Source organism: Mercenaria mercenaria, chromosome 17 (genome assembly GCF_021730395.1).
Source record: "Mercenaria mercenaria strain notata chromosome 17, MADL_Memer_1, whole genome shotgun sequence".
Lineage (NCBI taxonomy): Eukaryota > Metazoa > Mollusca > Bivalvia > Venerida > Veneridae > Mercenaria > Mercenaria mercenaria.
Genome location: NC_069377.1, coordinates 66358255 through 66385063, shown reverse-complemented (window position 1 = coordinate 66385063; position 26809 = coordinate 66358255). Strand labels below are relative to the sequence as shown.

The window sequence follows — 26809 nt, the reverse complement described above, 5'->3', positions numbered from 1 at the left end:
TCATGAAAAATATGGCCTCTAGAGAGGTCACAAGGTTTTTCTATTTTTAGATCTACTGACCTAGTTTTTAACTCCACGTGACCCAGTTTCGAACTTGACCTAGATATCTTCGAGGTAAACATTTTGACCAATTTTCATGAAGATCCATTGAAAAATATCGCCTCTAGAGAGGTCACAAGGTTTTCCTATTTTTAGACCTACTGACCTAGTTTTTGACCGCACGTGACCCAGTTTCGAACTTGACCTAGATATCATCAAGGTGAACATTCTGACCAATTTTCATGAAGATCCATTGAGAAATATGGCCTCTAGAGAGGTCACAAGGTTTTTCTATTTTTAGATCTACTGACCTAGATTTTGACCCCACATGACCCAGTTTCAAACTTGACCTAGATATCATCAAGGTGAACATTCTGACCAATATTCATGAAGATCTCAAGAAAAATATGGCCTCCAGAGAGGTCACAAGGTTTTTCTATTTTTAGATCTACTGACCTAGTTTTTAACCTCATGTGACCCAGTTTCAAACTTGACCTAGATATCATCAAGATGAACATTCTGACCAATTTTCATGAAGATCCATTGAGAAATATGGCCTCTAGAGAGGTCACAAGGTTTTTCTATTTTTAGACCTACTGACCTAGTTTTTGACCCTATGTGACCTAGTTTCGAACTTGACCTAGATATCATCAAGGTAAACATTCTGACCAATATTCATGAAGATCTCATGAAAAATATGGCCTCTAGAGAGGTCACAAGGTTTTTCTATTTTTAGATCTACTGACCTAGTTTTTAACCCCACGTGACCCAGTTTCAAACTTGACCTAGATATCATCAAGATGAACATTCTGACCAATTTTCATGAAGATCCATTGAGAAATATGGCCTCTAGATAGGTCACAAGGTTTTTCTATTTTTAGACCTACTGACCTAGTTTTTGAAGGCACGTGACCCAGTTTCGAACTTGACCTAGATATCATCAAGGTGAACACTCTGACCAATTTTCATGAAGATCTTGTGAAATATATGGCCTCTAGAGAGGTCACAAGGTTTTTCTATTTTTAGACCTACTGACCTAGATTTTGATGGCACGTGACCCAGTTTCGAACTTGACCTAGATATCATCAAGATGAACATTCTGACCAACTTTCATAAAGATTCCATGAAAAATGTGACCTCTAGAGTGGTCACAAGCAAAAGTTTACGGACGCACGGACGGACAACGGACACCGCGCGATCACAAAAGCTCACCTTGTCACTTTGTGACAGGTGAGCTAAAAATTGAGAGACGACCTCACACTGGTGCTACAACACAATTCTGATAAAGACCCATCCAGCGGCTCATAAGAAGAAGTTGTTTGAAGGTATTTCTACTTTTAGCTGTAGTAACCCCTAAAAGGGACCAAGTGCCCCCATTTGAACAAACTACAGCTAATGCGATTATCATTCAGTACTGTAACAGTACGGGAAAGATTTTACAGTGTTGCAAACAACAAACCACTTCCGTTCTACATCTTTCAGCTATTCAGTTTCTGTATGCTTTATTTTAATTGGATTTATTTCATTTTTTATCAAAAATCGCACTAATGTTCTTCAGGACAAGAACTACTGCAAGTAGTCGATCCCTACTCGTATTTATGAACGGATGAGTGGATTTGTCTTACTAAGCCCTGCTTACATGTGTAGACGTCTCCATTCAACTTATCAGAAACATGTGCAGGTCCAAAAATGTAAGATAGTCTTGCTCACTGTTGTTTGTTTTGTAACAATAACTTCAAGTTTTCAACAGAACAATTTCAACTAGAACTGTCACAGGAGTGACGAATACCCCTACAATACAGTCTTGTCACAGTAGAATGGCAACCATAAGAACCACATGGCCACAAGAAGGTGCAATTTAAATCAAACTTGACCTGTATTTTATGATGTTACACCTGTGTACCAAACTTTATCTAAATCTGTCAAGCCTTTCATGAGTTATTGTCTGGCAACCATGAGTTTGACAAATTTAGGTTGGAAAGGGGCCATAACCACATATAAAATTGGTGGTTTGTAGACAAAGTCAAACTTTACCTGTATTTTATGATGTCACACCTGTGTACCAAAAACATTTAAATCTGTCAAGAACTGTCACTGGAGTGTTTAATGACTCCAATGGTGGATGAATATTGCACAATAGCTTGAGTCTGTGTTAAAAAATGTCAAATAATAAAAGTCTGAGGTACAGATAAAGTGTATCAAAACACTATACAAGTATAATTCTCAGCAAAAAGGGGGCATAATTCAGGAAATATTGGTGCAAGAGTTATGCATCTTGTGTCATATGATGTGGGTGATGATGTTGAACAACTACTTCAAGTTTGAAACAATGCATTTCATAATAACTGAGATATAGTGAAAATGCATCAAAATTAACCTTAAATTCTAAGTAAAAGGGGCCATAATTCATGAAAATTTGGTGTCAGAGTTATGCACCTTGTGTCACATGATGTGTGTGATAAGGTGGACCATCTATTTTAAGTTTGAATCAAATCCATTAAGTAATAACTGAGATATAGTGAAAATGCATCAAAATTAACCTTAAATTCTAAGTAAAAGGGGGCATAACTCAGGAAAAATTGCTGTCAGAGTTATACGCCTTGTGTCACATGATGTGGGTGATAAGGTAGAACATCTATCTTAAGTTTGAATAAAATCCATTCAGTAATAACTGAGATGCAGATTTCGGGACGCGCGGGGACGGGATGTGACGCGACAAAACTGACTCCTATATAGCCCCCCAAACATTCAATGAACTGTAATTCTCAAAACTTGTGGAATAAAACATCAGCCTTTACTCAGTATTGACTGGATGAGTCAACCTTAATATAAACTTAAGTACATAATTATTTTCTTGATAATTATTTGAGCCGCACCATGAGAAAACCAACATAGTACATTTGCGACCAGCATGGATCCAGACCAGCCTGCGCATACATGCAGTCTGGTCAGGATCCATGCTGTTTGCTAATGGTTTCTCTAATTGCAACAGGCTTTGAAAGCAAACAGCATGGATCCTGACCAGACTGTGTGTATGCGCAGGCTGGTCTGGATCCATGCTAGTCGCAAATGCACTATGTTGGTTTTCTCATGGTGCGGCTCATTTCTACATTAGTTAATACATTGCACATGAAGAGATAAAACTCTTAACATGCAGTTCTGCAATACTAAATGTTTATAATGTTTTGCACATTATGGTTAAAGCCATATAAAAATATGACATTTGGAAGATAATCTTGTACACTGAGCTTGCATGGAGTTTCACAATGGCTGACATCTGTAGTGAGCTTACAGAAAATCTTCACCAATCTCAAGTATCTTCATTACAAGGAATAAACAAACTGCAACAATTCCCAATAAAACACAAAATTTTATACTCATAATGCTGGAACAAAACAAGAACTGAAACTTCTAGCAATTAACATGCACACTTTTAGTTTCCTTGAAAACAAAGACAGACAGATGGGCAGACAGATGGGCAGATGGATGGACAGACAGAGGGACTGACTGATGGAGAACAGACAAACAACCTGGTAAAATATGACATGTTTCCTCAATGAAGTTGGGAGAAATCACAAAGCGAATGATGAAATTTTCAAATCTCAATTTTTTTTGTTTTGTTTGAAACCTAAAGCTGTATGTGTTCTACTGGTCAAGTACAATAAAAGTTCTTTACAGTTTTAAGAGATATTCAATTCCAGTAGTGTTTGCATGGCTGCTGAGTACCTCTGCCTCATTTCACACAATGCTGTTTTTATATCTTGACTAAATGAAGAATTTTTTTCACTTCTTTTGCATTTCATGTTATCCAGAAATTCAAGCAGGCATGTTTCAAATAATATTTATGCAAACTTCAAAGATAAATAATTTTCAAGATTTTACAATGATAAGTTACAATTTACTTTCTATAAATACGAATGACTAAATGTTTTATATTATCGCATCATAATGATATTGGCATCAACAAATGTGGATCTATGCACGTAACATTCATAATAAACACAGAAACAGAACTTTAACTAGAAGATGCTTTTGTAAAAAAGCACATTTCTCCTCCAATGCAGTCGTATAGGCAAGAAGTCAATAGAAGTCAAGAGCGAAAGTCAAAGAGACACTGATGGTTGGCTGCAATAGGGATCATCTACTTGGCATGTCCAGTCATCCCGCTTAGTTTCAACACTCTTGGCCTAGTGGTTCTCAAGTCACTGTTCAGGCTCCTGTGACCTTGACCTTTGATCAAGTGACCCCAAAATAAATAGGGGTCATCTACTCTGCATGTCCAATCATCCTATTAAGTTTCAACATTCTAGGTCAAGTGGTTCTCAAGTTATTTTCCGGAAATGATTTTACATGACCAGGCCCCTGTGACTTTGACCTTTAATAGACTGACCAAAAAATCAATAGGGGTCATCTACTCTGCATGTTCAATCATCCTATGAAGTTTCAACATTCTGGGTCAAGTGGTTCTCAAGTTATTGATCAGAAATTGTTTTCCATGTTCAGGCTCCTGTGACCTTGACCTTTAACAGAGTGACCCCAAAATCAATAGGGGTCATCTACTCTGCATGTTCAATCATCCTATGAAGTTTCAACATTCTGGATCAAGAGGTTCTCGAGTTATTGATCAGAAATGGTTATCAATGTTCAGGCCCCTGTGACCTTGACCTTTAACGGAGTGACCCCAAAAACTATAGGGGTCATTTACTCTGCATGATCAATCATCCTATGAAGTTTCAACATTCTGGGTCGAGTGGTTCTCAAGTTACTGACCGGAAACGGTTTTCCATGTTCAGGTCCCTGTGACCATGACCTTTAATAGAGTGATCCCAAAATTAATTGGGGTCATTTACTCTGCATGTCCAATTATCCTATGAAGTTTTAACATTCTGGGTCAAGAGGTTCTCAAGTTATTGATCGGAAACGGTTTTCCGTGTTCAGGTCCCTGTGACCTTGACCTTTAATAGAGTGACCCCAAAATCGATAGGGGTCATCTACTCTGCACGATCAATCGCCCTATTAAGTTTCAACATTCTGGGTCAAGTGGTTCTCAAGTTACTGACTGAAAATGGTTTTCAATGTTCAGGCCCCTGTGACCTTGACCTTTAACAGAGTGACCCCAAAATCGATAGGGGTCATCTACTTTGCATGTACAATCATCCTATGAAGCTTCAACATTCTGGGTCAAGTGGTACTCAAGTTATTGATCGGAAACGGTTTTCAATGTTCAGGACCCTGTGACCTTGACCTTTAGTGGAGTGACCCCCAAAAACAATAGGGATCATCTACTCTACATGACCAATCATCCTATGACGTTTCAACATTCTGGGTCAAGTGGTTCTCTAGTTATTGTCGGAAATGGTTTTCAATGTTCAAGCCCCTATGACCTTGACCTTTGATGGAGTGACCCCAAACACAATAGGGGTCGTCTACTCCAGCAGCCCTACAACCCTATGAAGTTTGAAGGTTCTAGATCAAATGGTTCTCCAGTTATTGATCGGAAATGAAGTGTGACGTACGGAAGGACAGGGCAAAAACAATATGTCTTCCCCAGAGTGGGGGGTGGGAAGACATAATGACTCGAGCAGCAACTTGCACAATGTACCTTAGAAAAAAGTGACAATTCAGGATTTTAAATTATGAATTTCCTTGAGATATAAAACTCTCTTATAAGGAACTTACTGGTGTTGGCAGTGGTGTCTGAGTGGAGATTTCCCGCTTTGGTGCTGATAACTCGTCTCGAACCTCGGTATTCTGTTTCAGCGTCTGAAATTGTATTAAGACTCTTGAAATTTAAAGATGACACAAGCATACATTATTTAATCTTTGGTGTAATATATGATATCTGTAACAATTTACTATAATACTGACCCTGGTAATAAAGGGAGGCAATTTAATAAAATTGCAAGACCACCTACATTAAGTCACTGCCGTCTGCCAATAAAACAAGAGCTGTCAGTAAGACAGCACACTCGACTTTTCTCAGTGCTTGGCTCTGAATTAGAGCTTTGACAGTAAAAACTTTAATAAAAAATTCTAAGTTATAAAGGGGCATAACTCTCTCAAAATTCAGAGTTATGGGGATTTTTTTCTTTTGGTGTAGACTTCGATAGTAAATTACTATTTTAAGTTTCAAGTCAAAAGCTTTGATAGTAACAGAGAGATTTGACTTTACCAAAACAACGACAATGCCGGGGTGAGTGCAACAGCTCTACTTTTTCTTCAATAAGTCGAGCTAAAAGCTAATAATGATTAAACATTATGGTTTATATTATAAATAAAACAATTACATTCATTATTTTAATAATGCAATGATGAAGAAAATATTAACAATTAAATTTCTGCTCCCTACATGAAACCTTTCTTCACGGAGCATTTCAGCAAACAAATCCAACTGAACACCGTCTTTCTTCATATAAAATTATAATTAATAAATAACTTTGTATTATGTTTATAAAATGTACACATATGTATATACTTTTATGTCCCCGAAACAGCACAAAGATACAGTAATCATTTCCTCTCCGCGCAGGTCATCCTCCGAAACACGGTCAATAAATAATAACATCCTTCCTCTCTCACCAATTAACGAAAGATAAAGATCAAATAACGTATTTATTGTTCAAGATTTTCATCAAACTTTGACACACTGACAGATTGTGGTTATTAAAATATTTTCAATTATGTTCTTTTTAAGTTTAATTACTCTACAAAACTTGCTTCCATTTTTTTTCTGTCACATATGACTGTCATCCAGAAATGAAGAAATTCACACATATAGGAACAAACTGACTAAGATCAACAGTTTGGGTTTGCAACTTTGCACCTATTCTAGTGCATGTTTAACAAGTTTAAAGGGATACCTGTGACCATTATGCAAGATTTCGTCACAGTTTCTATGATGTATTGATATATTATGTCATTTCTATTTATCATTATTAGCAGTATCAGAAGATGAACTAATATCTAATTTCCAATATCAATACACCATATACCTGCAGGTCATTATATTTTAAATGATATATCTACATGAGGTAATGAGTAAATTTTTAATAACATGGCAGTTGAGGTATTGTGTAAAGTCTTGATATAAAATCATTTAGATTACACAAATGTTTTAATAAAGTAAGGTAAGTTATAATATAGTTCATTAAGAAGAAGTCTTTTCAAGTTTTTTCAGCTTTCGCAGCCCCTAAATGCAGTCAAGAAGAACTGAGAGAAATGCTTTTGACCAAGTTTGGTGAAAATCCATTTAGTGGCTTGTTTAAAGTTGAATGTTGACAACTGACTATCAATAACATGCCCTGAGCATTGGATGCCACTAAGCTACTTTCCTTGAACCCTTGGCAGAACAGTTTAACTTTGAACATTATTTGTGAACAAATGCCTATAGCATATAGATGTCAAGAACTTACCTTTGATAGTAGTTCAGCCCAATCTGCTACACACCTCATTTTATCTGAGATACCGATTTCTTAACTTCAACTTTTGACGATTAAAATCCAGCTTCACTTAATAATTAAATAGTTCAGATTCATTAAGAAGAGGAAAATAATTACACTACTGTTATAGTCAGCCGATTAAACAATAGAATAGTGTTACAATTAATTAAGGCATTACAAGCACATATTTATATATAATGAAACTGAATGGGAATGTTTGATGACAAATGTAACAAGCATATTAAGGAAATCCCAACCTGGTTTCCTGCACAGATTTTCCTTTTCTACGTTTTTCATTCACATTTTTAGACTATGATAAAGAAATGTGTGACAATTATACAGTAACAATGTGAGCACAAGAGATTATGATATATATATATATATATATTTTTTTTTGTTTTTTTTTTTTTTTTTTTTTTTTTTTGCTACATTTAGCATGTTAGAGGTTTTCCTACTGGGATAAATCTTCTGCTCAGTCATGTTTAGTCTATACTTAATTGGTTTACTCATTGAATGGAACATTGTACTTCTGCTATATGTTTGTTTGATACTTTTTGCATTATTTCATTTAAGTAATTGCAATCAATTAACTTATCTTGTGTTCCTGGACCCTGCACCAGTACTGAATTGTTCCCTGCAAGAAACTCACAACTTCCCCACACAGATATGAAAGAATCATCAAAGGAGAATATATGCATCATCCAGGGATAGAACTTGTAGCCTCTCCATTGTGTTTCACCAAGATAACAGGGCAGGCTACCTTTCTGCATATACATACCTGCTATTTACTTCAATTTCAGTTTTTGTATAAAGTGCTCTAGCTAAGGACCGTTAGTGTTACACAATGGTCTCAACCTGCCTCTGAGTGTTCAAATCTGTAACTTCGAACAGGGACTAACTTCACTCCTTCAGTTGCACTACTTAATGCATAAATCAAAAAAGAACAAACCTGTAACTTAGCCAATGGAATGATATCACAGTTTTGGGGTCGATGCCACACGGTTTTCTGACTAGTGGCATTATAATAATAAAAACGTGAGGTATTTGGATCAAACAACTCCCACCACTGGTTGTCATCTGTCTTCTTTCTGAAAATAGAAAAAGAGAACATTGAAAGTTACACGCTATATTTCCTTTCAGAATGCAGATCCTTTTACTCTCAATGTTCCCTACGGGCTAATGTCGACAACTAGTGCTGTACAAACAAAAGCTGTCCGTAAGACAGCCAAGCTCGACTATTCGAAATATTGTCCCAGAAGCAGGAAAATATTACCCAAAATGTTAAATATCAAGAGTTTTAAGTTAAAAAGGGGACATAATTTGACCAAAATGCATATCAGAGTTATGGGACTTGCTGCTATCAACTAGTTTCATAACCCCGAAGACACATGTGAAGTTTCAATTGAATATCTGCATTAGTTTTGGAGATAGTAACATGTATGTAAAACCCAATCTGACTGAAGTGCAGCTCCTATTACGCTACGCATAGGATCTGAGAACGACCTATTCATAGCCTCGTTCTGACAACGCTTTCGCTAGCCAATCAGAGCCTAACTTACAACATCTTGCAAATCTACCTGTAGCCTTGACTTTGATATTTACAATTCTTATGTCGTAATGTATCAGATAGCCGTAGGGCTGTCATTGATTGGGTCTTTGTCATATCGACGATACTGATATATCGGAAGACAGATATCGACGATACATCGATATATCGATTATTAAGTTAGTGTAACAACCTATTTGTTCATGTACATGCTATATACCTTCTTGTTAATGTTATTTTTAGTTTAATTGCATGCTTTTCGTGTGTTTTAATTGTATTTATGTATTTCCCCATATAGGTAGTGCCGACTAGTTGGAAAAGACTGCTACGGGACAAGTTTAGACATGACCTTTATTGACAACTTCCGTTACTTAGGGCGCATTTTTGCAGGCAGAAAAGTTGTTTTAGAGGGTCTGAGTGTTTATCTGGATAGTTTCTTTTCTCTGAGTAAAATATCGATTTTTAAAAATGGGAATCGATAATCGATCGACCAAAAAATATCGTTGATACATCGATATCGTTCTATCGATGACAGCCCTAGATAGCCGGCTAGCTCAGTCAGTAGGCCACTTGCTTTGTAAGCGAGGGGTCCCGGGTTCGAGCCCTAGAATGGCTGCAAATTTTTCTTACTCTTTACATTCGAACAAGTCGTCTGATTGGATAAAATAAAAATAGCAATACTGGAAATCCAAAATATACAGAAGACGAATGTGAATGGGTCGTTCTCAGATCTTCGTTTAGAAGATCAAGTACTTTAGTTAGATTGATGTAAAACCTTAACCAGAATTTTCTAAGTCCAAAAGGGGGCTTTATTTGCCCAAAATACATGTCAGAGTTATGGGACTTGACCCAGTAAGATTGGTATTTGACCTAGAAAAAGAAAAAATAAGTTTCATATCTATACGCCTTTTAGTAATAGCTGTATTTACTTGCACACAAAACTTTAACCAGAATTTTCTAAGTCCAAAAGGGGGCATAATTTGGCCAAAATGAAGGTCAGAGTTATGGGACTTGCTGCTATCAACTAGTTTTATAACCCCGAAGACACATGTGAAGTTTCAATTCAATATCTGCATTAATTTTGGAGATAGTAACTTGCATGTAAAACCTTAACCAGAATATTCTAAGTCCAAAAGGGGGCATAATTTGCTCAAAATACATGTCAAGAGTTATGGAACTTGACCCAGTGAGGTTGGTAATTGACCTAGAAAAAGAAAAAATAAGTTTCAAAGCTATATGCCTTTAAATGATAGCTGTATGTACTTGCATGCAAAAATTTAACCAAGGTGTGACGCCAACGCCAGGGTGAGTAGAATAGCTAGACTATTCTTTTAATAGTCAAGCTAAAAACAATTTGTCAAGGACATCTTCTCAGTCCCTACCATAACATCTAAACTGCAAATTTTGTTTTGTTTGTTTTGGGTTTAACGCCGTTTTTCAAAAATATTTCAGTCATGTAACGGCGGGCAGTTAACCCAACCAGTGTTCCTGGATTCTGTACCAGTACAAACCTGTTCTCTGCAAGTGACTGCCAACTTCCCCACATGAATTATCAGAGGTGGAGGACGGATGATATCAGACACAATGTCTTTTATCAAATTGTCACAGAGAACATACGCCGCGGGGATCGAATTCGCAACCCCGCGATCTGTAGACCAACGCTCTCCCTACTGAGCTAAGCGTGCGTGCGCAAATTTTGTATCATATACATTACAATAACATTGTCATTTACTTCTGTAAGCATTTTTTTTTTGCTTACAACATGGTTTTTGTATACAATTTATTTAAAAGGTTCTTCTTTTTTTTGCATTCCTTACTAAGCTTGTTGGCGTCCTGTTTTTTAATTCCATTAAAAATAATTACCAGTATAATATATTACATGTACATTTCTTCTGATTTTTTTCTCTCCGATATTACAGATATACAGAACTAACTAACTATACTTCACAGCATTTTGACATTTATGCCAAGAACATGTTACGTTTATCTTTTTTATATAACATAAGCTTTTCAACTAGAGGAATTGTTATTGGGTACGCCCTGTGAATTTCGTTTTTTCAAGTGAACACTAAAATTTCTTCCCTGCTAAGAACAGCCACAACATGGTGTAAAATATTCCTAATCTGACATAAAAACACTATCAGGAGTTGATTTATCAAATTTATTCGGGGTATTATGTTTTTGTTACTTTCTATTCTGACAGACTATATATAAATTTGAACTTTCCTTCAATCTTGTGTCAGACAATATTTTAGAAGGATGAGGGGAGCACTTTCTCCACTGTACTGTCACATGTGCACAACTGTCAATGTATTGATCTAAAACAACATTAATGAACCACGCCATGAGAAAACCAACATAGCGGGTTTGCGACCAACATGGATCCAGACCAGCCTGCGCATCCGCGCAGTCTGGTTAGGATCCATGCTGTTCACTAACAGTTTCTCCAGTTCCAATAGGCTTTAAAAGGGAACAGCATGGATCCTGACCAGCCTGCGCGGATGTGCAGGCTGGTCTGGATTCATGCTGGTTGCAAACCCATTATGTTGGTTTTCTCATGGCACGGCTCATATGTTATATCAAGTACATCAATCTAATTATTATGAGCAACATGTATGAGCAACATCACAAACTATAAATAGAATCAAATGACACATTTATAATCAACTAAGAAATATTTAAAATTGTAATTACCTGAATAAATCTGAATATATTTGGATATATGAATACAATATACATGACTATACTATTAACTTTTACCACTGCAGTCACAAGAAGGATGGATATACAATAGAATTCTTGCTACAATAATTTTTCTATCACCGTTGAACCAAAATAATTATACTGGGAGACAAAAGTTAGAACGATCAGCCTTCTGGATGGCTTCTTCACACGAAAGAATTCTTTATCAAATACTATAATTCTATAATCTCAAGTGAGGTTTCGAACCAATACATGCAGGGTCAGTGACCATAACCATCTGGCCACAGAGACCTGACCTGTTCAGAGACTGAGGCAGATACACAAGTAAAGGTATTGATACCATGTCAATCATTTACCAACAAACAAAAGCTGTCCAGAAGAATTCCCTAACTTGTTTGATGAGATGGATGTCCTATGTGAAGTTCCAATTGTTACTGTGATACAACTTTATGGTAAGTTGCATGCAAAATTGTTTTTTTGAGTCCAAGACGTGTAATATTTTACATTAAATCCAATCAAAGTTATCTAACCTTGTTATTTCAGTAGTTCTGATGGCCAAGAAGCATTGTAAGAAGTTTCTATACAATAGATGTAGTCTTTACTGCGATAAATCTTGACAGTCGATAAGTTGATAAGTCGAAAAAGGGTATGAAATTCAACCAAGACTTATCTAACTTGCTTTTTTCACTATAGGCTTGACTGAGAAGCACTGTGTAAAGTTTCCGTCCAATACATACTATGGTCACTAAGTTATGATCTTGAATGCAAAACTTTCACCAACATGTGACGCATGTGAGTGGAACAAGCTATTCCTTAAATCATAGTCCAGTTAAAATCTACTGAGCCTGCCATTTCAAAATGGAGAAAAAAAATCAGAGAGGGAGGTAACTTCTGCTGACAGATTTAACAAACAATGAAAATAGCACAATTATATTGCAATGAATGCCATAGTGGCATGTTGTTTAGAAAAGCATCATGTTGCCTCTTAATTTGTTTAACACTCTTGCTGTAGACTTTTTACCCAATTTTCCACTTACCTGAAAATTTGTTTCTAGGCAATTACTACTGAAACATTCAGAATTAATAAAAATGCAATTCTAAGTCTGACATAAAAAACCTATTAAATTAGCAATTAATTTTGTTTTCTAAAAACACAAAACTACTTAGATGAACAGTTGCTGAAATTATATGTTCATCTGTTTATTATGCAATCATGCTGTGTCATTGTTTTACGGGCTTTTTTAAATATCTTAATTCTGAATCAGAGCTACTTGCATCAAATTATATGAGTGTGTTGTAACATCAAAATGGTCATCTTGCAGACTGATGTTAAAAGTAACATTGACATACTGAGTTTGTGTAGGGGGAGATGAACAGTTCAATGATACAATATCAATTTCATTAGATCAACAGCTCTGTACTGAGAAATCATTTAATTTTAAGGGCATGACAATCCGATGTATATATCAACCCTAAAATGACAAGAAGAATGCACAAAATGGTTCTACTAATCATTTTACTGCAAAAAGTCATTACTGCAAAAACAAATCATCTCTTTTATGTCTTACTTAACAAACAAATAACAAATATCTGTTGTCAGTTATCTGCATCGTGAATGTCTATAGAAAATGCAAAAGGCCCAGAAACACTCCCCGTGCAATGTGACCCGTGCATCTAGCAAGACAAGATAAGAAAACATAAAAGCAGAAAATGTAAGCAATGTTTGAAAGCATCTTCCACACAGAATTTTGATGGGTTATGTTAACAAATTATCTTCATGATTACCAACAACAAAGAAAACCCATAAAGACAAAATATTTAACAGTAAAGATAATGAAAGCAAATATGCAATGTTAACAGTTCTTGACATAAATGATGCAGTCAACAGCTGCAAGCATAACTGTATAAGAGTAGATAGATATTCAATAAATGTTTTAAAATTTGATAGGCATCAACTTTGAAGTATACAATAATGTTCTACATAGCTGTACACTTAAACATTGACAAGCTTGATGATGAAGTATTGTTACTGACTTTTTTATCCAAATAGATAAAATTCCCGTTTTTTCTCTCAAAATTTCAAGGTTTTGCATTCATATTAGCAGTCGAACTTTACAAATATTAGAAATTCAAAAATTAGTACAAAAGTTTCTCCAGTCACCTTTTTTATGAAGCAACAACAAAGTTACTTTGAATGAGTGATGTATTAGCAAATGAACATTAAATTTATAAAGTGTATAGTTAATATAGCATTTACTGGCAGTGGCACTGTACATAATTATGTAATGTGCATGTACCAACAATGTCAATAGATATCGCAGAATGCAGTACCACACTGCACAATGTCTAACAAACTCTCTGAAATGCATTATTCCAGTACTATTTTCAATCCACCTGGAAACAATTCTCCCTGTTCAATCATCAGTTCTCTCTAAATGGCTTATTTTTTCCAGTAACAGTAAGTGGACTGGATTTAATCACTCACAAATGGATGTACTGGTAAATTATTATAACCCAACACTAACACTGTTCTCTTTTTTTATGATAATGAAATGAGCAGCTGCACACTGTTGGTAAAAATTCTGGTACAACTGTAAAGCCTTAAGAACATCACATTCAACAAAGCTACCTTACAATACCCATTTATTTTATTGCATAATGCTTTCATTCCTTGGCAAGGTTTTTTGTTCGTTTTGGCAAAATATGCTATATTATATTATTAACTGACATTTCAAAATGAAATATTAGAGTGAAGAAAATGTATTTCAGTAAATCATACAACAGAATAACCAGAATGCTTCCATATTGTACATGCATGATAAATCATCCTAAATCAGCAAACTTCAAGACATAAGTCAAGTAAATAAAGCAAACATAGCAACACTCCCATTCTACAACTAAGTACATATATTCTAAGAAGGGAGACTGATATAATGACCATGATGTGGATGATGATGATGATGGTGATGATGATGAATTAAAGGAAAATGCTGTTCAGAAGCCAATATGACAGAAATGATGATACTGATGATGGTGGTTTTGATGAAACATACAAATGACAGTGATGACAATACTGATTTTGATGATAAATGACGATTATAACTGATGTTGATATTGAAATGGCAATGATGATACCAAAGACAATGATGGTAATGATGACTATGATAATGATTAGAGTGATTGCTAATATGAAATAATACTCTAAATCCTAACACTGTCTGCAGTTCACATACAAACAGCAGAACCTTTCATCAAAGCTTTCAAGTAATTAGAGATTTTGACTGACGTTTTCCAAACATTACTACACACTTAGTCTTATTACCCTTGGAAATTAGAAAAAAATAGTTTTACTAGAGAACCCGACAAAATTGTAAAGTAGCTACAAGACATCAATTCTACCTGATTACTGTAGGTAGATTATCAACTTATCACCATTTTTCACTGACAAAAAAACTATAAAGAATCATGAAAAGATAAGGGCAGTTAGCAGAGAAAAAAAAAAGCCATAAGTTAGAGGCAGTTCCATAAGTTAGAGGCAGTTTTTTGGAGTGATGTAATTAGCAGATGTATTGTATTGTTGATTATATGATAAGTTTGAGGTTCCCCTCGGAGCAGCTGTTCTTTGTATACCTGTAACCTTAATCCATGGGAACATCTAACAGCCTCAACAACTCTCACTTCTCATCCATCAAACTTATGTAAAATCATCTTTAATGCAATTCTGTAATACCACAAAATATCTTTGGAAAGCAATTAATAGTCTGTATTTTCAATCATGTGCAATTTAATGTGTTTATTTGGTTAGCTGCAAGTTGCACATTGCAAGCCACAACTGATGTTGAATTTGGACTGGTAAACTGTGAAAATTTAGTTAGCCAAATATCCTTCTGTACAAATGATGCTTTATTGGTGAAAAGTTACCTTTTATTAACTTCTGATGCACATGAAGTTGAATCTGTTCAGTTACCAGTGACCTTAAACAGTTCATCCAAGAAAATATCCAGAGTTTTACTCTTCCAAGACTAAAAGGTGGAAAATCACATACATTTATGGCATTTTCCGCTCTTCCTTTATTCTGTTACAGATTTGCTTCAAGGAAAAATAGAATTTTTAATGTTTCAATAGTTTTTATACAATTTTGCAACTAGAAGATGCTTTTGGAGAAAAGCGCATGTCTCCCCCAGTGCACAGTAATAGGCAAGAAGTCAATAGGGGACAGAAGCGAAAGTCAAAGAGACACTGATGGTTGGCTGCAATATGGATCATCTACTCGGTTAGTCCAATCATACTACTAAGTTTCAAAATCTGAGTCTAGTGGTTCCGAAGTTATGGATTGGAAACCGTTTTCCATGTTCTGACCCATGACCTTGACCTTTGAGTGACCCTAAATTCAATAGGGATAATCTACTCTGCATATCCAAGCATCCTATGAAGTTACAACATTCTGGATCAAGTGGTTCTCAAGTTACTGATCGGATAAGGTTTTCAATGTTCAAGCCTGTGACCTTGACCTTTAAACAAGTAACTCCAAAACTGATAAGGGTCATCTACTCTGTAAGTCCTATCATTCTACGAAGTTTGAAGGTTCTGGGTCTAGTGGTTCTCAAGTTATTGATCGAAAATGAAGTGTGACAGACGGATGGCCCCTGAGAAGTTGACCTTTGATCAAGTGACTAAAAAAACACTTGGGGTCATCTACTCCATAAGTTGAAGTTTGAAGATTCTAGGTCAAATGCTTCTCAAGTTACTGATGGGAAATGGATTTCCATGTTCTGAGATCTGTGACCTTGACCTTTAATAAAGTTGCCCCAAAATCAATATGGGTCATCTACTCTGCATGTTCAATCATCCTATAAAGTTTCAACATTCTGGGTCAAGTGGTTCTCAAGTTACTGACCGTAAATGGATTTCCATGTTCAGGTCCCCCTGACCTTGACCTTTAACAGAGTGACCCCAAAATCAATAGGCGTCATCTGCACTGCCTGTCCAATCATCCTATGAAGTTTCAACATTCTGGGCCAAGTGGTTCTCAAGTTATTGATTGGAAATATTTTTCAATGTTCAGGTCCCTGTGACCTTGACCTTTGATGGCGTGACCCCAAAATCAAAAGGGGTCGTCTACTACATAAGCCCTGCCATCCTATGAAGTTTGTAGGTTCTAGGTCAAATGGTGCTCCAGTTATTGATCGGAAATCGATTTCAATGTTCTGGCCCCTGTGACCTTGACCTTTATTAGAGTGACCCTAAAATCAATAGGGGTCATCTACACAGCATGTCCAATCATTCTATGAAGTTTTAATATTCTGGGTCAGTTGGTTCTCAAGTTATTGATCGGAAATGGTTTTCCATGTTCAGGCCCCAATGACCTTGACCTTTGATGGAGTGACCCCAAAAACAATAAGGGTTGTCTACTCCAGCAGCCCTGCCACCCTATGAAGTTTGAAGGTTCTAGGTCAAATGGTTCTCCAGTTATTGATCGGAACTTAAGTGTGACGTACGGAAGGACAGATGGACGGATGGACAGGGCAAAAACAATATGTCTCCCCCAGTGGTGGATCTTTTGAAGGATTCAGGTATTTCCTTTTACTTTAATATAATTTCTGGTTTTACATTTGCACTTGACAGACAGTGGGCTATTTCAACAATACTATTAACCAACTGGTAAGTAAAGCATCTGAATTATTTTCAGTCTACTTTGGTAGACAAAGGGAGGTAATGATAGTTTTTCAAACTGCATTTCTAATAAAGTTTAGTTAAATATACATTCTGTTAATGCCAGTCTTTCACAAAAATTATATAATAGGGCATTCCTTGGGCAAAGTATGTTTATCAAATCTATACCTGTAACAGAATAGGCAGTGAAAAATAGCAGTATGTGAACACAAGTAAGTCACTGTCAACCACTGAAGTTCAACAAATCCGTTACATGACAAAAATCTAAATCCATGAAGCTTTTGGAAATATTTGGAATAGTCTGAAATATATTAAAACAAAATCACCTGTAGTTAAAAAATGCTCTCCACAGAACTGCCACAACATCCAAAGTTGCTGTATCTAACATTGTTCCACTAATTTCAGTGGTTTAACACAGAACACCAACATCCAAACCTTTCAGTAAATGCTTGTCAACTTACAAGAGATGGAACCAGTATATATAGTCATCAATTAGGGGATGTTTTTGTCTGGCTTACAAGTGGTCATTGAGAGCTGGCAGACTTTCTGGTCTCCAATAACTTTTTATCAAACACCAATGAAAAAAACAAAGTGCTAGAATACTAGAAAGAAAGGAACCATCTTGCAAAGACTGAAGTATGGAAACACTTGATCAAATGAAATTTTATTACATAACTTGCAATTAATATGTGTAACTTCAAACCCCATTGAGTATCATCCACAGCTAATTTACTGGAAAGTCATTGAACAGCAGCCACAAGAACACTCCTACACCAGAAAACCACAAAGCTCTCAATGTGCCTTCAAAGTGCCAGAGATATTGTGGGAACATTTTGCTACAACCATCATAACTGTTAAGTGTCAATAATAAATTCTGTTCATGATTTATAGCAAACTATTTACCAAGTATCTGAAGATGTCTCAATAGGGGAGTTATACAGAGTTTCAATCAGAATGTCACAGGTTCATACCTCACTGTGATCATGGCACTGAAAATTTTTTGATCCCCAAATCCTGGATAACAGCCACTCAAGATATAGAATGAGATCCTATGTATCTACTGCAAAAGATTACAATACAAATAATTTTATAGATTTATTAACATTACAAACTATAAACTGACTCCAGGCTAGCTGTCAGACTAAGGCAGTGTACTTAGAAGCACTGATGACTAAATAATTAAGAAATCGTTACTGAGTTAGTTCCCTTTACTTTAAATCCCCATTTGCAGAGAAAGAGGTTTTTATTTTTTCTGTGGATGAAAGTCCTCGTTTGGTTCAATAAAATAAATTGATAATTATTAACCCAACATGGAACACAATTTCTACTGCTTTAAGTCTATGTTTCACCAAAACAAAATGTTTAGAAATTTTGAATAAGTTATTTGCTTTAATGCTTTTTACTCTTCTGAAATACTCAGTCATGATTAATTTTGGTCAAGACATTAATCATAAGCTTAACTGAGATAAAACAAATATCTCACATCAAATATTTTCTTAGCATAAGCTATGTAATGTTTATTTAGCATAAACTTTGAAATGTTTATTTAATTCCAGCAAAAAAATGATGTGATATTACCCACACAAATAAAGATAGTTTTTAATATTAAAAACTATCTATGTAATACAACTGCCATAAAAATACCAAAAATGTCACTGAACATCCCCTAATTTTTCTTGTACATAAAACAGAAAAGGTGAGAAGATAAAACAACCAGGTAAAAATATTGACATACACTAATGCTCATCAGTACTAACTGAAGGTATCAGAAATCAGCAATTAGTGACTGCTTAACACATACCTGTACCATGTAGATAATGTAATAATGAATGTCAATATTGTAGAGGAATAATATAAATATACAGACAGACATTCAGACTGCAAGGCACCTTCATTATCAAACACAGTTTCTACCATTTACTATGTTAGATGAGTCATTGTTTTATTTAAGACCCTGGGAATGAACTTTGCATCGAAGGAATAGTTTGCCTGCCACAGGATCAAACTCAGAACCTCTGGACAGGTAAATCCTACATAATCTCCTTCCAGTGAACCAGGAACATTCTGTTGACAGCTTATGAACAATTGGGACAGCTTACAACACTAAAATAAACATGATCTCCAACAGAGCTGTTGTATTCTTTATTATTTCATACTAAGGAAATTAATATTAGTGGTGTGGTTTTCAGCCACACTGACAAAATTTAGGTCATATGGTAACTTTGCAGCTTTAATGGAAGAGGTAGACCACATAGTATTTACTTCAGGCATGGATGTACTCTGTGTAGAACAAGCCATTTTCCACAAACCAGCTGAATAGCTTCCTACAAGGAGTTAATTCTACACTCTGCAGAGGGTTGGAACCCATATCAATGAGAGGCAAGAGATTTAATGTAAGCAGCCTTAAGCATATAGCAGAAATCTCTATTCATGACAAGGGACAAAAGGGTCTTTATATTATGCTGTACCAGGTTAAAACTTTCCAAATGTTAATATGGCACAAGTACTAAGTTTATATTTCTCTGAAAATTATTACTGTCATTACAAATGGAAATGCATTACCAATAAAGTACTGACAAAGTCTTACCTAGGTCTTGATGTACAAAATAAATCCAATGGCATGAGACTATATGGCATAAGACTGTCCGAGAAGGATTCTGAGAATGGTCTCATTAGGTCCATATGTGGGAACATATCGAACGGTTTCATATCCATAAATTTAGAACTGGTCATACTAGCATTCATCTGACTACAAAAACTCTCAAATCGCTGAAAACTTTCGGATGCCCAGTTCTCAGCAGAAAAACTGCTAAACATAAACGACTCACGGTACTCCATTTTTAATTCTAAAATACTAGTGCTTTCAAATTTTCCAAAAATTTCAATGAGTTAAGAATGTATCTTGTTCAAATTTTATCCTGTAGCTTTTGTAAGTCTCTACATTTGATATTATACAAATGAAAGTATTGTAAGAAAATAAGACATCCCTAATTCACTGCATGTGAATCAACACTCCTTTGCTTATCTTCAACTGCAGCTTCTGTTTGCAACAGGAGACAATATTTGTCTCCATACTGAAGAGTTCTCACATACTGCTTCCTTCATACTGAAGAGTCAAAAAAGTTGATAGAGCACTGTATCCAGAAATCTACCTTACATTCTTTCCAACTGAGAAACAAAAAATCTCTGCATAATATTTACAAGCCTAACAAAACTTTCATAATCACCAAATACAATCTTATTTATTGATAATCAGTCACTTAACTCTCTGAAGTTATTCTTTGCTGCATTTTTATCTGAAAGCTTGGATGGAATTGTAATGTTCTGTAACAACACACATTGGCCTATCTGAGGTAACTTAATGCATGTGGAGCAAGCCGAGCAATAAAATATTACTATAGCTATGGTTATTTCACCTTTCTTTTCTTATAGGACATATATATTTACTCTATATGTTATCACAGAATAAACATGTGCATGGCTGTTAATAATTGAAACACCTTAAACCTCATATAAATAAGTCATTATGCTTATTTCTTTACAATAAATGATTTTTTATTAACACATACTGCAAATGGCAACCTGTAAAAATTGTGCAAATGGCCAACATAAGGCAAAAAGGATTTTATCCACAAAAATCTTATCAATTATTATTGCAAATAAATACATAAACTAGATGCCCACAGGCAACATGTCGAGCCCGCCCTTTGACCCCTAACTGTGACCTTGACCTTTGAAATAGAGTCCGTCTCATTGAGTTAAACATTCATGCCAAATATAAACAAGATTCCTCAATGCATGTCAAAGTTATGGGCCGGACAAGATTGACCTCCAACTCTGACCTTGACCTTCGAGATAGGAACCTGGGGTTTGCGCATGACACTCCGTCTCACTGAGGTTAACATTCATGCCAAACATAAAAGATTGCTCCATGCATGTCAAAGTTATGGTCCGGACAAACAAATCTTGACGGACGCATGCACATACACAGAACCGCCATTTGGACAACTATGTATTTGCTTCCTCAAGCAGGCTCGACAAAAATGTTTTCAGACATTCTAATCTGTTTTTATGGGGATTATACCAATAGTCAAACATGTAAAATATAGTTTACAGGGATTTCAAGTCATCTGCCTTAATTAGCTTGTTACCCATACTGTCCCTTAGTCAGCTACATGTCAGAGGTTAAGTTTGCTTGGCCTGTAAACTCCTTATTTTCTAACAGGCCAACAGTTTTTCAGGAATAATTATTTTTTACTCCTCATAATGTTCAGATCTGTCTAGATCATTAAATGCTCTATGTTGTCTGTAATTAAATTTGCCATATAATAAGTCACTGGAAATTACATCATTATCTTTCCTTTGATATTAAACAACACAGGAAGTAAATTCAAGTTTAAGGACTATGAAAACTTCTCCTTACTTCTGAAACAGTAGTGTGTAACTGTCAGCAAGCAGTAGTTAAGATCTTAGAAGTATCTGGATGTATGTCAAAAAACAACAACAACAAATCTTACAAAAGACAATAACATAAATAAATCAAATATTATAATCATTATAAAAAAAACCTTGATTGTTCACTCACATGGAAACACTCGCCTGGATGCCCCTGTCAAATGTTTATTCATACTTCATGAAGTACTCATGAAGCATTCATGACTTCTTCATGAGTAGACTTCGTGTAGTCTTCATGGCAAAAAAATGAAGTGCAAATGAGACAGATGCATCAGCAGCTCATGAAAACAGATTCATGAATTATTCATGAAGTGGTAAATGCATTAAAAATGCATGAAATTAAGCATAGCCTGTGTTCATGAAGAATTCATTAAGTTTGTATTTATTAATCTTCATGAAGAATTCATGAAAATATTCCTGAAAAAAATACTTCATGAAGAATTCATGCATTATTTTGTTCTTTATTTCAAATGTCTCATTTGCACTTCATGTTTTTTTCCATGAACACTTCAAGAATAAATATTCTTATAACTTCATGAAGACATTTGTGCTTAAATTCTTGAGTATTTCATGAACAATACAAAACATTATAAAAGGACTTCTTTGCCATAGATGATACAGTAATCCATCATATTTTCAGAAACTTTAATAAATAATACCTGTACTTATTAAGTAGTATCCATGCACTTGTTATTAAGAGCTGAGATAATGTATTGAAATTCATGAAACATAAATTTTGATTTTAATGAATATTCATTCTTGAACTATTTTTGTAAAAAAACAAAAGTTTCATGAACTAGTCAAGGTAACCAGTGGTAGGAGTGAAACCTGAGAGATCTGCATGTAATGGGATTCTTTGAACAATATCAGTATACAGTAGCTTGATACAAGAAAAAATCCTGTAGGTCAAAGTGTTGTTCAGTTAGTGGCTAGAGATTGTTTTAGTCTCTGCTGAGTCACTGTGACAGTGACAATTTCCACCCTCAACAAATGAAATGTTTAGTCAAACAGTAAACTGGAGTGGGATTGGGAGCATAATAAGAAGTAAACAATTGCTGTATAAAATACAAAACATTAAGTTAAACAATGTATAATTTACTTTAATCTCAAGATTGAAATTTAGATACTAGCTTTGCTTCAGGGTCGTGAAAACTTGTGACATTTTAGAAGGATTTTATATTTTTAAAATGAACAATTTATAACAACACCATAATTACTTATTTGATATTCAGTATACTCATGTTCCTTTTAAACCATTCCTTTCTGTAGTATGATAAATATTTCCTTCTCTTTTGCTGCACAAACTTCTCAAAAGTTGCTGAATCACATGTGCAAAAAATTTCCCAGCATGCAACAAAATAACGGAAACTGATCATGTGACATGAATTTAATGTTCATGAACTTATTCATTTATTGTAAAAGGTTAACCTAAGTTTTATGTTTAATAAATGGACAGTTCAGAAACTCACAATTGAGTTCAAGAACTGGTACTGAACTAGAAACAGGTTTTGAATTTCATAGTACTTTTAATGAATCATAGATATACTCATTAAATATTCATGACTTTTTCTTAAGAACACATAAAGAATGTTTTAAGAATTTAATATTCTTAAACTGCTCATAAAATGATCATCATTTTTTTTTTCAAGAATTTTTCTTGAATTCTATAGGTATATTGACATTCATGAAAAAATCTTGATTCATTCTTAAACTAGTTCATGAATATTTCAAGGATTTTATAAATCTGCCAATAATGCTTGATATCTTCATGAAGTAGATCAAACGACACTTCATGCATAAAACTTCATCAAGTTAGATCAAGAAGTAATCCAGTTCATGAATAATTCATAATGGTGATGAAAAAATCATGATTTCATGAATTCCATTTCGCTGGGGTGTAGCTGTACATTAAATTTATTGTGCACCTTGAGATTAATAATAATTAACCTGCTATGGAATAAAAATTACACTAAAATGATACTTATGCAAGCATTAACAGGCCATACTTTAGTTAAAAACTTTGTACATTTTACAGATCACATACACAGTTGTGTTTTAATTACATTGTATGCTTGTATGCACCTACATTTACAGGACTGGTACTAAGATGATTGTGTTATGCATGACATGTGCTTTCTTCATTTAAAAAAAAAATGTAAAATCCATGTTAAAATTTCAGATCCCATTAAATGAATCATATTAAAATCTGGTCTAAATTAATACATCCTGTTCAAATTTAATTTCCTTCCAGCTTTTCCTGAAATGAATCATTTTAGGTGTGAATTTTCATTAATTGCACATTACAATCTGGAGGGCATATCTTCTGACAGTTAAATGCAATTAGATGCTCTTGTGTAATTTAAATTTCCTTTCTTCTTTTGGTTCTCATCTCTAAAATGCTTTTTATAATCTTCAAAATGCAAACATAGTAATTCACAGATATCCTTAGGACACCGGGCATATTTTCATGCAATCTCAGCAGGCATAGGTATGTTTTTGATAACACATAAAAATGACCTCACTCTACCTTCAGCTTATTCCAGAAGTGAAGAAAATAAAAGTAGACTTTAAGTTGCACTTCCATTGGTTGATTATAGTCAGGGGTCTCGCGCAGGGGTCAGGGCCTATCAACATGTATTATTTTTTTTTACTAATAGGGAGTCAATTTTCAGCACTTTCTGATGCTTTGAAAATATCTGCAGGCTTTAGGACAACTTGTCAGCTTTTCATCTACGAAAAAAATATTTGAACTCTGAATAATCACAAATCCAACAGGGGTCCATCACGGAGCAAGGGTATATGAGATTTTTGGAACTTTCTCAAATCTTTCAAAAGGTGCTTTTTTGATGTTGTCTGAAAGTGTCAGTATATATGCCTTGGATGTAAGATATTTCCATATTTGGGAGCTGCAGACCTAGACATTTCAGAAATAATTTCGAAATGAATTTCGTGTAATAAATGTTGATTCTACGGAAGTGTGAAAAGGCCATCAAACACTAATACGTTTTATTACGTTACAGGTGCAGAAAGGATATAACCTCCCAGATGTAGTATAAACAGTTCCTTACTAAAATCCATCTTAAAACCAACTTGGACCCTCTGTGGCTATGTGGTTCGAGGTTGCTAACCTGGTTTATGGGTTTCAGTTTAGTTTTGCTTGAAACATTGCAGCCATCTTGTTAGCTTGCAGATAGCTGGTTCCTATCCTTGCCTTCAAATAATCAGAGGGGAATTAAGGGTCTTCTTTTCACCATTAAAGCTCAGATTGAAAGTCACAATAATACTGAACTAAAGTGTTTACTTGTTGCTTAAAACACAACATAGCAATTTTATAAATAAACAGTAAAGTTTTCTTATCTGCTGTTTATATACAGACTTAAATCATTTCTAAAATAAAGGAAAAGTACTAAAATCTATTCTAAGATAAAGGAGAAGTACTACAATATAGATTTAGCAAAACTGTCTGATCTATCGGTCAAATATTCAAATCAATTCCAAGATAAAGGGAGATAATAAAACACTTTTATCCACTAGTTTACTGTATTAAAACCAGTTGCAAAATTTCTGGCAGAAAGTTTACTGGGCTGTAATTAACTGTACTCTGAAGCCTTAATTCTTTATTCATAATTTTACATTTAGCGCAGCACAATTTAAACAAAAGCATAAAGTCTTGAATCAAAGTTAGTACCAAAGACCTCTTCACAAATTTTGTAATTTTTCACACAGTTTCAAGACATGTATCAGCTGATGTTATCTTGGACAATCTGAGATAAATTCTAGAATATAGTCTGTATCAATGGGTGGTTGTGATAAAACATACTCTGTGTCAATCAGGAGGAAAATGATATTACAAAGTTTCTGTGAAAACATTCAACAGGTTTCAGAACACTGAACTTTACTTCATAACAATTACAAGTTGAAATTTTACAATCAAACAGTTACTAATAAACTTTGATAATGTGGCAGTTGGCCTCAATACAGTCAACACTGTTTATTTTCCAATATAGGTAAATCCAATATTTGCTTCACAATAAATCTACCAAGGATTATCTTTGAACGCCCCTGGACTTATTGGACTCACCTGCCACATTATCAAAGTTAAAATATTAGTACACATACGGGCAATCCAGTGCAATATCTTCTATTTGAAACAAGAGGGCCATGATGGCCCTATATCGCTCACCTGTTATCATTGCACTTGAGGACAAGAAGGTCCTCAGAAAACATATCTCAGTCCAAAGGACAGGAACAACAAAGGGAAGAAATTTAACCAAAAAGAAAAAAAAATTCTTACAAGGTATAGATATGTCAAAATACACCTAAAAATTGGAGGTATCATCCATGTTGTACCACAGAAAAGTGGTCTCGGTTTTTCCCTACGGCCAATAATAAAAAAGTTACTAAAAATAAGCTATTTATAGTAACGTAAAAGGGAAGTAATAAAAAAAAAAATATATTGTAAGTGAACAAAAGAAGGATCTGCCAAATAAATCTCTGACATAAATGAAATTTCAGATCAGTATTTTCATTAGTTACGGAGATATACCCATTTTAATTTGAAATAAAGGGAGGTAATTTGACATAAAATCATTCCATAGTTATCTACCCTGATTGTCTCAGTCCAACTCATAACAATAATGAAATTTCAAATAAGTCCTATAAGTACTTACTGATATAAATCCATTTTGATTACAATCAGGGGAGGTAATCAGATATAAAATAACTCCGGAACCTACGATTGGATCTGATTTGTCATGGAATCCAAATTTTATTGTTGTTGAAGATATTTTGGAAGTTTGTATCAAATAAAACCATAAATGAAGTATCTATATGGCTGCAAAAGCCAAAATAGCCAATTTTGGACCTTTAAGGGGCCATAACTCTGGAACCCATGATGGAATCTGGCCAGTTCAAGAAAGGAAGCAAGATCTTGTGGTGATACAAGTTGTGTGCA

The 26809-nt window shown here is 34.8% G+C and overlaps 1 protein-coding gene across 8 annotated transcripts in view; it reads right to left on the bottom strand.

The window, feature by feature from the left end:
• The window catches only part of LOC123537297 (rho GTPase-activating protein 39-like), a 126412-nt gene that overhangs the window by 33595 nt on the left and 66008 nt on the right, over positions 1–26809 (bottom strand). For 3 of the 8 annotated variants that reach the window (XM_053528467.1, XM_053528468.1, XM_053528464.1), the window contains exons 3-4: positions 8428–8566; positions 5719–5802 (exon numbers count right to left, since the gene is read on the bottom strand). In XM_053528467.1, coding sequence (XP_053384442.1) covers positions 5719–5802; positions 8428–8566 — 223 coding nt within the window. The other 5 variants (XM_053528466.1, XM_053528463.1, XM_053528469.1 and 2 more) reach the window with 5 other exon arrangements.